The 14,434-nt window shown below is 41.6% G+C and overlaps 1 protein-coding gene across 5 annotated transcripts in view; it reads right to left on the bottom strand.

Annotated features, from left to right (window-relative positions):
• Positions 1-2,599: 2,599 nt before the first annotated feature.
• Positions 2,600-14,434, bottom strand: part of LOC113961677 (WASH complex subunit 2A-like) — a 35,521-nt gene continuing 23,686 nt past the window's right edge. For 4 of the 5 annotated variants that reach the window (XM_027672127.1, XM_027672126.1, XM_027672128.1 and 1 more), the window contains 8 exons: positions 13,039-13,167; positions 12,737-12,832; positions 11,532-11,651; positions 9,901-9,963; positions 8,986-9,198; positions 6,621-7,232; positions 5,803-5,977; positions 2,600-3,084 (listed from right to left, as the gene is read on the bottom strand). In XM_027672127.1, coding sequence (XP_027527928.1) covers positions 2,948-3,084; positions 5,803-5,977; positions 6,621-7,232; positions 8,986-9,198; positions 9,901-9,963; positions 11,532-11,651; positions 12,737-12,832; positions 13,039-13,167 — 1,545 coding nt within the window. In that variant the 3' untranslated portion in view covers positions 2,600-2,947. The remainder of the gene's footprint in view (positions 3,085-5,802; positions 5,978-6,620; positions 7,233-8,985; positions 9,199-9,900; positions 9,964-11,531; positions 11,652-12,736; positions 12,833-13,038; positions 13,168-14,434) is intronic. The other variant, XM_027672129.1, reaches the window with a different exon arrangement.

The following is a 14,434-nucleotide window of genomic DNA, read 5'->3' as shown; positions in this document are numbered from 1 at the left end:
TTCCCCGTCGCTGGGGTGTTCCAGGCCGGGCTGGACCGGGCTCTGGGCACCCTGCTCCAGGGGAAACCCCGCCCACGGCGGGGGGTGGGACGGGACGAGCTTTCGGGTCTCTTCCCACCCAAAGCGTCATGTGAGTCTGTGCAACGCCCACAGCGCGACCGGCGGGCCCGTGACAGCGGCGGCTGCCGCGGGGGCTCCTGGAATATGGAGTCCAGCGGGGTTGGGTAAGGCCGAGGAGCGGTGGCACCGGCGGTTCGCCCCGGCCGGAGCGCTGGAGGGACAGAGCCAGCACGGACACCTTACGCTCGGCCCGAGAGGCTCCCGGGGAGTGCCGGTGTGTCCCAGCGCAGCGCGCGGCCCGGCCGGCACGGGCGGGAGGACTCCCATTCCGTGCAGCTGCCCCGGTGTCCCCAGCCGGGACAGGAGCGTTCCCGGCCGTGGCAGGGGCCAGAAACAGCTCTCGGGCACCTTCACTGAAGGTCAGCGCTAGCCTCTGCTCCGGCAGGCCGGTATCCAGGAGCAGAGCTTCCCTCGGATGATCACAGTCTAGAGAAAACAAGCTTATCCTATTAGGAGGTGCTAATTACATTAAACACTTTACTTTCCATTTAGGTTTTAAATTATGCAAGACCTACCCTGACTAGCTGTTAGGTTTTAGGCCCAGTTAAGACACTCAGAACAATCACTGTGGCTTTCCACAAGCATGTAGCACATACAGGAGTGCTGTGACAGAACTCCTGGGCATTTTAACCCTGGGCCTCCAGCTCTGCTCTTCAGAGAAAAATGCAGCCATGGTTTATCAAATTTGCAAAGAAAAACAAAACATAAGAGAACAAACAAAAACTCCACAACCACCCAAACCAACATCACTCATCTACCCAAAACTCGGTTAAAAAAGTCACCACTCAGACCAAACCCTCCCAGAAGTGAAGTGCCTAGACCAGGCTCCCACAGGTTGTTAAAACTGAGGACCACACATTTTAATATGTGAAGAGACAAAGGGAAAGGCACAGAGACTCTCCCTGTGCCAGCTTAGAAAGACTGGAGGGGAAGGAAGGTTCTGATCGTCATCATAGTGCAAGTTTATATCAAGAGCTTTTCTCTGCTGACCTTTCACATTTAAGTTGAAGATGCACTTTAAGGCACGAGCTTTATTTTTCCCCTACTTCAAGAGCTTTTGGCCCTCAGGGTTCTTGGCTTGTGAACAGCCATCCTTGCAATGCTATAGAAGTTATTACTGTGAAGGACCAAGAAGAAAGGAGGATGCAGGAAAAAAAAAAAAGAAGAATTCACCCTCTTTTTCCTCTTTCCTCCAGTACGTCTTTGAAGCCCTTCTAAGCACAGAAGGAGTAAAGAAGCAATCCAAATCATGTATGAGACACATGCAGCAGATGTAATGCCTATAAATAAAGTGCAAGCACTTTCACTGTAGACACCCATTTGCAAATAGCTCCCACATTCTTTTCCAAGCTGCTACTCCCAACTTACCCCCCACTTAGCATGAATAATTGTCAGGCCCATGTATGGCACAAATCAATACATCACGTTTCTCCTTTATCCCTTCCAACCTTTCCTCCTGCTTTACCCCTCATTAGTGCTAGTTGCTTCAGCTGTAGTACTTACTGTGCCTGATAAAGTAAATTCAACTGGAGAAACAAGAGATTGAAGCAGGTGTCTCAGAACCAGGGCTCCAGTAAAAGTAGAAATTGCTCTTAAAGAAGTCCTCTGAGCACATGCTTTAAACACACACAGAGCAGAACAGTCTTAAGAGTTGGAGATAAAGTAGTACATCATTATCATAAAAGCAGAGCATCTAGTCAGAATTGCAGGCAATCACCGATATAATAAAAGAAACATTTATCAATCTGCATTTATACATTTGCTCTCCTTGTACGCATGCAGGAGAGCAAGTATCTACCACTGGGTATGGTTAATGGCATCTATTCCAGAAGGGGAAGCTAGAAAATACAGGAAGCAAGGTTAAGCCAAATATACCAGACAGTTAAAGGGATTTCACAGAATAGCAACCTCCTGTAAACAGCCTACAACGTGTTATGGATGAGAAGGCAAATGAGACAGCAAGCCTTAATGTGCAAAAGAGTCTCTGCATAAAGTACATACATGGGCTTGTTAGCTCCCAAGTGACCAAGCTGCTCTGTACAGATGGACTTTGTGGAAAGTGTTATTTGCAAAACTCTGGCAAATCCATGCAGGTGAAAAATCTCATTTAGTGGCTTACAACTTGAACAGAAGACCATGTTAGGTTTCTGTTGTTCTCATGGACCACTCGGTGCTCATTTGTAACATGAGCTTCCTGGCAGGGAAGTGTTAACTATTGTTATTTTTATAGACCACATTGGCTGCCAATATGAAATACCTCATCTCTAGCTGCTATCAAGTCCTGCACTGAGATTTGTTAACTGCTTGATTCCATAAGAGAAGCTGTACCTGATAGCCAAACCCAGTCTTACCCTAATATTAACTCAGCAGGTTGGCAGCTGACCCAGACAAGGCATGGTAGTGGTTTTGGTTGTTTTCAAGTCATGATGCAGACACTCTAAGCAAGGGGTAAAGAGGAAAATAAGACATGCAGACAGAGCAGGTTTAACAGACTCCATTTACTATTTATGCATTATTTTATCCATAAATCTGTTCAATAAAACAAACTATCCTTTATATAATAGATTACTTCATTGCAGGTATTGCACAGGCTATATTCATCTGGGCACCATGGAAACATAATAGCATGAGGTTACTCTATTCTTTAAAAAATATATAATTTAGCAGAATTAGACTAGCACAGGAGAATACTAACCATTTAAAATGGTAATCTCATTTAAATATCCACATCCATCTCATTTCAGCTCTACTGAATTAAGAGAATCCAGAGTATTAGTACTGAACAGGGCATAAGGAAGGCCACCTCTCTGCAACACATTCCCCTTGGCTACTGGCCTCCAAAAGCATTCAACGGGTCATCAAACGTGCTCAGGATCTTGCTTTCAGATTTTGCTTCTGAGGCTGTTTGGGAAGGTCTGGTTTTGGGAGTTGGTATCTTGACTTGGCTGGTAGAGAAGATATCATCTAAAGGGAGGAAAAAAAAAGATGGATTTTAATGGAATGCGACTGCTAAACAGAAGTAAATGTTGTACATAAGAGACTCCAGCACACAGCAGTGATTGCGCCAAGGACGTTCTGTGACAAACAAATGCTTTCCTGCTACTTGCGATTCTGGATGCATTTGTAAGGACATACGTGGGAGCTGTTAGCTGTTAAGTCAAATTAAGAATTTTTTTTTTCTTCCCAGTAGACAGTATAAAATATACTACTTATATTTTATAACATGTTCAAGCTCTCATAAACATTTGAAAAGTACTAAAAAATTAAAGCTCCACAGTAAGTTCCATTGTGCAAGTGCCAGACAACATCCCTCTTATCTAGAACATTAGAGTCTGAGGAACCTGAGAGATCCAAGAGCTGTGAGGTTGTTGCCAAAGAAAATCAGAAGAGGAAAAGATGGTAGTTGCTAGCAACTAGCGTTGACATCCACTAACCATGAGCCTTTAATCTACAGAAAGAACACAACATAAATCCCTTGAGAACAGAGCGCTGCTAAGATGACAGCTACAACCATCATCCTGATGAATATTCAAAAAGCCTGTCTACAGTCTTGAATCAAGATCTCCCACCACCTTCCTCAATACAAACACTTCTGATGTGAATAACTAGGAACACAAAGTGGAAAAATATCACACTGCCATTAAGACAGAGTTCTCTCCTGAAGGATAACATGTAGAAACTAAACCCTCCAACATGGATAGCTCATGTCAGCAGCAGAGCTCACAGTCCTGCAGTTCTTGCTGTGGCTAGTGCTGCTGGTGTTTAGGACTGTGCTCATGGAAAGAAATGAAGCTGCAGCCATACACATGCTTAAGTGTTGCTGTGAGGTTCCCTGAGCATAATAAACCAGCATATCTCCTACTGTAAACTAAGAAATTTAGGATACTCAGATTATGCAGTTGGATTATGAAATCAAAAAATCACAAGACTGAGATATCAGGATCACTAGTGATTCGCAAGGCCAGTGTAAATAGCACATAACTGGTCTTGAATCTCTATTAAAAACATGGGTGCTATGTAGAGATTAATAGCCATTTATTAGTCCAGAGTATAAAAACTAGTATTTCAATCTTCTTTAACCTTGAGCAGAGGCCAAACACAAAGTTGTCTATCATAATGTGTTTCCCTGTCTCTTCATGCTGCTACTTCCACTTCAGCATGTCTGCTACTGTGCTGATGATAGGGATTACACAGGAATAACCCAGGACCACATTTCAGCATAAGAGCAGTTTAGAAAGGCAGCAAAACAGAGTAATCCCCTACTGGCATCACTCCAGAGCAAGAAGCTATCACATGGATTAGCTTTACAGCAAAGGGGAAGAACAGTGAGTGCCATAAGCAGTAGAGGTATCACTCCCATTTTATAACAAGGCTTAAGGAACAGAAAAGTTTTGGCCATGGAAAACAGTATTTGTTAACACACAAGAAAGCTCAGTCACCATTTTGCAGGCTAGCAGGGGTGACATTAAGATATTTGTGACATCAGCCATAAGGTCAGTGAGGAGGCTAGGAGAAAGAGCTGAGATGGTTTTTCTAATATTGCTACCACAAGCCTAACACAAATGCAGTAAATAGCGATTGGACAGCTGTGGTAGGACAAAGGAAAACAGCCTGCAGCCTCCATCCCCCCAGACTGCACCTATGTACTGTTTCATTTGCATAGGCTACATGAAAAATGTAAATGATTAAACTAAAGTTTTCTTAATAATCCAATATATATTTCAATATCTTCCTAGCAAACCTTTAAGTCTCATATTTTATATTAATTGAGAAGGTTTTGAAATCTCAGGATGTTCATTCTCTGGCAAGTGTTGTAACACATTTACAGATTTAGCCAGGTCATTCTATCAGGCTGGAATGCCTAGCATCAGTCCAAGTAAAACAGCAATAAGTGAGATTCAATTCGAATTAGTGACAAAGAATGAAGACTTGACAGGAACCAAAGCTAGAGAAGTGAATTTTTTGTCTTAGTAAAGAAATATATGCAATCCCAAAGAACAGCTATAAACATGAAGAGCCCGAGAACAAACACAGCTGAGGATCAAATTACTTTCAGAGTCCCCACTGATGGAGAAGAAAGGATTATGCGTGCCAGCCTTTCACATTACTACTTGCTCTTTTTTTCAACAAATGATACATGGCAAACTTTTGCTCTCAGGTGTAGTATCTGTAAATTGACCTGGGACCATGGATGTAAACAAAAGCTTACAGGCTCCAGGGTAGTCAACACAATAGTGAAGGTGAGATAGGAATAATTTGTTCATATTTGTTCAATGTTTGTTCACTGTTCATATCAGTGACTCATCTGACAGTACAATACAAAAAGCTGCACAAACTGAAACACAGAATGTGTCTCAGAGCCATAAGAACATGAAATTAGTAGTCTCTTACTCCAGGTAAGTGTAATATTTTAATTCCTTCAGGTAAGAAAACCCCTACAGAAATTAAACTATCCTTTCTCTCAGAACTATTTTATACACTCTCCTAAACCATTTAAATGCCGTGCTAGTTCTACAAATCTAGGAAGTTCTCATCCGAGGTTAAAATCCAAAGGTGACTGGAGATTTCAGAGCAGTTGAAAAGTTAAAAGAAAGCAGACGGTTCTAAAATATCTTAGATGAGTGTAATTCAGGACAATATTATGAGATTAGTACAAAGACATTTACTTAAACATACACTTACCCATATCATCATCAAATATGGATTTTTGTTCCACCTTTTTCTTGGTCTTCTTTTCTTTTGGTTTTACAGTAAGATCCGCAAAAATATCAATGTTATCATCAAACAAGTTAGTCTCTGGCATTTTTTCTTTCACTTTGTTCATTGGTTTAATTGCCTCAGTAGCAAATATATCATCCTTGGAGAAAACACAGAGATTTCATCAACCCACAACATAGTTCAACAGAATAGTCAAATTATCTGTACACAGCACCTGAGATGTTTAGAAGACTGACAGCCTTGGGCTTCTTGGGCTTGTCAGTCGAAGGCTGGGCTTGATGATCCTAGAGGTCTTTGACAACTGATTCTGTGATTCTCAAACATGAGAAGTTTGAGTCTCTTGGGGCACTTGGCAGAAGTGCCTTAGAGGTGGATTGTTCACAGGTCAAGTACTGCACACCGAGGCCTGTTATCAGCTGATCAGCCCAACAATTTTATTCCTTTTTTTAAAGTGTTATTTGAGCTGCTGTGCACTGAATAGACAGATAAGAACCAAATACTTCATTACTCTGAAAAAGGTATGTTTTGTCACAGCACAGTGACATGCCTGCTCTGTATTATGCCTGCTCCACTTTTTAATCCACTGCTGCCAGTAAGGGGATAAACAACCAAATAAAGGGTTTCCATTGCCCAGCAGCAGAGCAGGATTGACAGTTTACTTCTATCACTACCTATCCTGCACACCCCATCCTACTTGGCAGCCTCCATTAAACATCTAATTAGATGGGTCTAAATATGGCCCTGAGGATCAAAAAAGGCAATGTGGCAGCTTCAACCATTACCTCAAAGATATCTTGGGCAGCAGGGTCAACTGCTTGGTGTACAGCAGATTTCAACTCCTTTTTTCCAGTTTTCTGATAAGTGAAGAGAGAGTCTTCCTCTTCCTCCAAAAAAGGTATAGGGCTGCTTTTTGTTGAAGATTTTTGCTGTACAGGCTGGAAGAGATCACTGCTGTCCTGATCACCCAGAACAGACAGATCAGGCTTTTTCTCTCTGCACTTGATGGGTTTGTTAGCCACACTGTCTGGCATTCCCTCCTTTAATTTTGATTGTGCAGCTGGTCTGGACGTTGAGCTGCTAGCAAAAACGTCTTCCGATTCAAACAGATCATCCCCATTTTCTGAGGATTCTGGAGGAAGGAGTTTGTTTGTCCCAGCAGACAAAACACTGCTGTGAGCTAGTAGTGACAAGCCAGAGAGAAAGCCATTTTCCTTGGACTCTGCTTCAGTAGCAAGAGGCTCCTTTATGTTCACTACTGCTGACGTCTGTTTTGGTAGAGAGAATGGTGATTCTTTACTACTGTCCACGTCCTCACTCCCTTCAGACTCTTGGGCAGCCAGCCGGCGGGCCATTCTGCTAGGAGGTCTTCGTCTTCCTGTAACCCTGATCCTGGTCTGCAAGAAAGGAGTAAATGCAGAGCAGGATTATACATAAGGAAAAAGCCCCATGGGACATTAAAGATTGGAATAGTTTGGAGTAAAGTTCAGAAAAATAACCCAGGACTTTGGATTTGCTGCCTGTAGTCATTCCACAGCAGGTGGAACTGGTGAACAAAAGCAACAGCATTCGCAAGTGGAGAGTCACAACACAACAAGCCATTCTAGCCCTTGGCTTTAGGAAATACCTTAGTCAGTCTGCCACCTTGCTAATCCAGGAGCTTCTACAGTGCAGTTAGTCTGTCAAAGCCATGACTAATTATGTTTTCCATGCAATTTCATTTTCTGCATAGCCTATTGCAGTCAATTGCTATTTTTAAGGAAGCCCCCTTGCAAGTTTCCATTATAGCCTCTACCATATCCCACATGGACAGGAGTATTTACATGGGTAGGAAATGGATCAGTAGAACCTCCTCTTCTCTTTAATTAATTGCTCCATGCGCTGTTCTCTAAGAGGACAGCCAGAATGCTGGGTAGGTTGCTTCATTCCAGCCTTTGAAGAAAGTGCATTTGGCTGCATATTTACAGCTTAAACTCAAACTTGAAAGCTTGAAGAAGCAATGATATGCCAAAAAAAAGTAATCTGAACCACAAGATGCTTCTTCTCAGATTACTTCTGTAAAAAAACATGCATCATCACTACACTAAATTGAACATTCAAGGTTGATCATATGCAGCTACAGGCACTCTATTCTTTTGCAAGCCTATCTATTTAAAAGTAGCACAATAGAGAGCTTTGTCTGTTGTGTGGGACATGCTGCTATTGGAAACAACTATGGTAATGCGTTAGTCTGATGTACAAGCTTCAAACTCATCAGTAAGGGATCATGTCAGCCATTGTGGTGACAGCTGCTGCATCTTCCCAAGTCATTTCTGTGCTCATCTAGTAATGAACAACCTCATCAGCATTAAGGAAAGAAAGAAAGAATCAAAGTTAAAATTCTAAGTTATCTTACTCAAATTGCTGTTGCTGCTAGGAAGCCCAAGAGACTTATACAATCATAAGCACCCAGATGAAATCTTAGCTACATGGTTCACACTTACTTTTTTACAGAACCATAAAATCTTTAATTAGAATATGCCTTTTGCAGTCCATAAAGTAAAAAGTATGAGTAAAAAACAAGTGAGTCAAGAGCTAGAGATTTGCCCTGTCAAAAGCTGTAACACCTCTTTTTGTTTTGGCTTTGTATGAAAACAAAGGTTTTCTTTGAAAAAGAATTGAGAGTGACAGTCCAGGACAGCATGACATTTTTATCCACAGAGGAGGTAAAGGTCAACACACAGCAGTGATGTGTTCTTGATAGCTTGTCAAAGCAGTTGTCTGTAACAGATTTTATAGTTAGCCTAGCAAGATGCCTTTTTTACACTTTTTTAGGTTGGTGCCTCCTCGGGTAGGGCAAGATGTTATACTAAGATACTTCAACCTATAGGGAAATCCACTGTACTTTACATGCACATATACTTTAAAAAGACACAGAATCAGGCCTTTGCATAATAAGCCCCTTACAGAGAAAAGTATATAGTAGGCTTCACTTTCCTTCACTTTCTCTTCAGTGATCCACAGAAATGAGAGGGGATTAGACTTTCACATTTCCATTTAGATTCAGATAAACCACACCGTTAGCAGAACTTGCATACCAAACCAAATTCCTGCATGAGGACAGACTGTATTTTTAATCCCCTCTTCTCTCCCCCTAAGTGCCAAGGTTACCTTATTGGCGCTGTGCAAGGTATCCGCTTGCATAGGCTGATCAAAGCTCACACCTGGTTCTTCCTTGTTTCCTGACGCAGACAAGGCTTCGCTGTTCTGTGCATCGTTGGGCTCATGTAACGGAGTGTCCAGCACTGGTAAGGGGGACTTTACATTGGAGACTTTAGGCATTGCACCAGGTAGTAAGGCTGCAGGATTAATAGCTAAGTTAGCCTACAAAACAAAGAAAACAAAAACATACACACAAAAAGAGATCACGTTACGACTGCTCCAGAGCAAGCATGGCTCCAGAGAAGCAGTAAGAACTAGAGCATCTGGGCATTCGAGTTCTATTTCCAAAGTGCCTGGCTTTTCTCAGACCTATGAACTTCTGTGTCTCCCACATTCTCTGTCTCACTGAATCTGTAGAGTGGTCAACATTATTATTGTGTATAATAGCTCCAGGAACAGCATGGTCACATTATGTCAGACCAAACACTTACACAGCTCAATATTCTGCCTGAGGACACAATGGTTGTGACTTTGAGTGATAGTGTGATATAGATAGTTATTAGTCATTTCATGTCAGAAGAGGGACATAACCAAAGCTACCCTTAGGGGTCTCTGAAAGTATTTTTATGAGTCTCTAAACATACTTAACAGTGCTGAGAAGAACAGCAGGTCAAAGAGGAACCCACCCTCTGCCCCCCAAACAGAGTAAATAGTGCTTCTCAGAGTCAGGACTGAAACAGGAGGGGGAAATAATATTAAACATGCAATACAGAAAAAGTAATCAAAAATACGCCATCTGAAAAAAATAATATTGCGAGAGTAAGGTAAGGAAGCAATAAGATTTTGTTTTTAGGGAAAGCCATCAGTGAGGCAAGGAAGATTATTATTTTTTTTGAAAGTTAAAATGCCAGTAAAGTTAATTACTTGTAGCTTTCCAATCCGAGATGAGGGCTCTTTGGTTTTAATGGGAACAGGACCTGTAGATTTCTGCACAAAATTACATTGGATTAAACAAGTGGACAAGTTGTCATCAACCAGACCATAGTTTGCATTTTAATACATCTATAGAAAGCAGCTAATTGCTTACCAATTTCTTTTGAAGATACTTTGTCATCATCACATTCTAGCACTAGAGCTATAGTCACTCAGTTTTCAGTTTCCCACATGCCATGGACCTGTCTTCATCATCACATTTCATTCCACCTTCCTTCCACCCAATATTATACTTTGCCATAGTAACCCAACAACTTCCATCTTCTCCAGGTCACAGCCACCACCAGTCAAATCAAACCATGACAGCTACCCTCTGTCCTTGCTTATTCTGTCCCCTAAAAATTCTCTAAAGCCATATTGCCATATTATGATCTAACTAACCTTTCTCTTCGTGACTGGCTACAGTCAGGCCACAGACTTCAAGGAAGCCCACATGGAAGCCAAGAGGGCTTCAAAATTGTACCACACAGCTTCAGAGAAGTGAGTGTTCCTCTACAGAAAGCTGGCCAGCAGTGCCAGAAAGAAGACTAGACTAAAAGAGAAGAGCAGCTGTTTGGTCTGAAGACTTCAGTCAATTCTAAGACTCAGGGAATGAATCAAATCAGCTAAGGTGCTCTTCCCAGGACTTGCTCTCCACAGGTTTGTAGTCTACATGGTTCTATGAGCTAGGCTGTACTGCTGTCAGTATGGCTGGGCAGTCATAGCTCCTTCCATCATGTTGAAGTAACTGAGGGTTTGCAAGGGTTAGGACATTGGTTTGATGGTCTTGATAGCATGGCAGAGGAATCCTGGTGTCTGAGAAGATTATTCTCCACTTAAAAGCATGTAGTGTTCAGCTGAACCTCAGACAAGCTGAGACCATTCCTATACCGAGCTGTCAGTAGCTACAAAAAACAGGAAGACAAGCCTGGTTTTATGCTCCAAGGAACACTTTACCATAAGAGAAGACAGGCTAATTAGTAACCCTACAGACTTGCTCTGTGGTTATCAGCCCAGGGGAGAAAAAAAACAACATCTGCTCCCTACAATGAAAAGCTAAATCTTCTACACATGAAAATCCAACAAGTAGTTCTGGTGAGGCACAGAACTCAATTCCACACTACGTCTCCCAGAGACCCTTGATTCTGCAAGATTAAGGACAGCAGTAGGAGTCTTGTTTGCTCATCATAAAATCTCCAAGATAAGATTCTCAACGGCCACAGATTTTGCTGCATGCCTTGTTCTTCTTTCTGAGAAAGACGACCTTTAAAAATCACATTCACCCTAACAGACACTGGTACTTCAGAGAAGAAGAAACAACAACCCATTTTCAATCCAACTGGACCTAAGGTGTAGCTCTTCACTGCCTTGTACTTTCATATATGTGTGGGCACTGCATCAATAGTATTTAAACTTCTTGATAGTAACAGTGCACCTGCTGATAAGCCAAAGACGAGTTTGGCCATGCCTTGCAGCCAGTGAATCCAGGCATTAGTTTTCATCTTCCATCTTATTTAAAACTGGATGATACATCTCCTTTTTATTTGCATGCTGTTCAAGGCATGCATGATTTAAGTACTTGCCTCGGTAGTTGCTGCCTTCAGAGTCTCATCTTGCTTGGCACTTAAAGTATTTTCTAGAAGGTTACTGCTCTCTAAGGAAGGGCCAACACTGGTCTGAAGTGTTTTCTTCTCGGCTGTTTTCTGAAAGCATTAAGATCACCAAGTCAACATGAATGGGGTAAAAAGCATGGTGTATAGATCCCAAAAAAGCCCAACCCCCCAAAAGAACAACCCAAGCAAAACTTCTTAAAATCTTGCTTTTAACTGAACAGAAAACTAGCTATGCCTTTTGATTCTGCAGTGCATAGCAGGCATTGTCTTTTGGCTCTGCAATGCAAGGGCCTTCCATCCCTCAATTCCTCTAGCCTACCTCAACCTTTGCTGTCTATGCTAATGATTAACAGTGAGAGTACCAATAAACATTCAAGTGCATGCATATTTCCTCATATGCAAGACAGTAGGGAAAATAACAGCACAAAGCTAGCTAAGGAACAGGCTATTTTTATGTTTTCAAGCAAACAGGCTCCATGTATAGCTTCCAAGAGCTAATTACTTAAGACCATCCATTCCACAGTCCTCAAAGAAACTGTTTCCAGGAATTATTGCCAGTTTCCTAGCCTAACGTCCAGCTATAGACATGAAAACAGACTAAAGTAAAAGTTGGCTTCAATTTAATTAAGCTAAATACATCTAGAGTAGCAGTTTAGAATGCATGGTAGGACTTTGACCTCAGACCACCTGTATTGCAGTCTAGTTCATTACTGCAGCTGCTCACCCTCTAAAAACAATCCAATGATCATGAGGATTTTAATACCACATCACTACCTTAGATCAAACCAACCTGCAGAAACTCAAATTACATAACTCACAGAGCAAGGCTCATCAGTCATGCATGAAGTACAGGGAAGCAATATTAGCAAGTTAAACAACTAAACAATACAATCTCTACTACTCTGATTTCTGCTCAGGTGTGTTCTCTTATACCTAAACCAGTCCTAGTGGTACACAAAAAGAAACAGAATCCAATTCTCTCATCCCAACTTTGGGAGACCTAAAGCATCTGTTTGTTCCCTATGTGTTCAGGGTCACAATGACCATTTCTATTTTCTCAAAAAGATTTGAGAAGTCACCTAATTTCTTGTGGAAATACATAAGGAGAAAATCCCTTCCATACACTTCCTTCCAATGTCTTTTATATAAGCCATTTACAGTAGAGGAACAGATACCGGAAGGTTTGTTTTAGCAGTACTGAAGAGATCATCCTCATCATCGTCCCCAAAAAGGCCTCCTCCAGATGGTGGCTTCAGGACACGGTTTGCAGACTAAAGAAACAAAGAATAAAGAAAAGACGAGTCACAAATCCAAAGCACATCTCCTTCAGCCCATGATGCCTGGACTGATATTAGCGTTTGGCCCTCCCTGGAAATCAGTGACTTCTATGCTGTGTCCAAACAAGAAAAACCAGTAGGCTGTGCACTTGGAAGACTGTTTTTTAAATAGGAGGTTCAGAGAAGGACTATGAACTCACCACTGACTTCTTGGGGCTCGCAAAGAGATCAACATCTGGATCATTGTCCTTCTGAAGTTTGTGACTGAAAAGAAGCTCTTCATCTTGAAAGACCCCGGTGCTTTTGGGCCGAGCAGTTTTCTCAGAAGCCTGAAAGGAGAGGAGAAAGGTCCACAGTGAGAAAGTCCCTCTTTAAGGAGGTTATTTTCCTAGTGATAAGACACGTTACAATTCACCTGAGGCTATACTATGACCCTGGTAACAAAAATAAAACTACAACTGCCAGTTTTGTTTTATTTTGACCAAATCTGCAAAACTTACAATGGAAATATTTGTATTTATAGTTCAATTTAATGATAAGGTATTAGCCACAATGTATCTGGGTCTGCTGATTTAAGATCCAGCTGCTACTATTTACCAGTAAAGCTTCCTTTGAAGGAAAAAAACAAAAAAGTTTTCAGTATGTTATCAGGACTGTACAATAAGGTTTATATTCCAGTAAGACTTTTATGCCTTTAAAATTTCAGCTAAGGGTGCAGGACATAGAAGTGAGAGGAAGAGAATCTCTTTCATTATCTTCTTAAGCTACCTTTTCAAAGAAGAATAAAAAAAATATTTTTTTTTTAAAAGTTGAAGGCCTGTAAAGCTATTATTGTTGCTGACTCCCTGTTCTCCTCCCGTGAAAGCAAGCACACCCTCACAATGAAGAACAGAACATACTGTCTGCCTTTGGCAAGAACTTCTACTTTCAAATTTGCTGGGGGGAGGGAGAGGGGAAAGGTTGAAATTATACACATTGCCTTATAAGCCCTCCACTACCTGGCAAAGCAACCAGTATCAGCAAAAACAGTGCCCTCCTACGATCAGAGTGCACTGTATGCACCCAGGTCTGACTTTCGTGCAAAGGCCCCACTCAGTGTCTCAGCAGGGGCCAGTGTCTGTGTTTCACCACTCATCTGTCTCTTCAGGAACATGACTCAATGTCCAGTAGCATGACATCAGACACAAAATCCAGGCAGCAGGAGCAGTTGTCAGAAGAATAAAGTCTGATTCTCAGAAGCTGCTATAAACAGGGATTTATCTATTTAATTCAGCTCCAAGGACTTCTGAATAAAGTGTGCATAGCCTTTAGAGTTGACAACTTACTTTACATGGTCACACTAAGGTGCCAAAACCTTGTGGTACACTGTAGTATACAGTATGTGCTTTTTGACACAACTTCAAATTTACAGAGGAAATTTTGTTACATTGCATTAAGTAGAAACAAGAACATTGCCATGGATTCAAGGATATTGCTACTAAAAATTCAAAGTCCACCTCTTGATGGTATACACTATATCAGGAAAGCCAGACAGTAAGAATAGGGCAGCTGGAGGCTTTTTAAAGAAGTGAATACACACACTTGAAAAACAGAAGT

This window comes from Neopelma chrysocephalum, unplaced genomic scaffold (assembly GCF_003984885.1).
Source record: "Neopelma chrysocephalum unplaced genomic scaffold, ASM398488v2 Primary Assembly neopelma1_97390, whole genome shotgun sequence".
Classification (NCBI taxonomy): Eukaryota; Metazoa; Chordata; class Aves; order Passeriformes; family Pipridae; genus Neopelma; species Neopelma chrysocephalum.
Note: the sequence above shows the minus strand (reverse complement) of the source record. Positions and strands in the feature narration are given on the sequence as shown.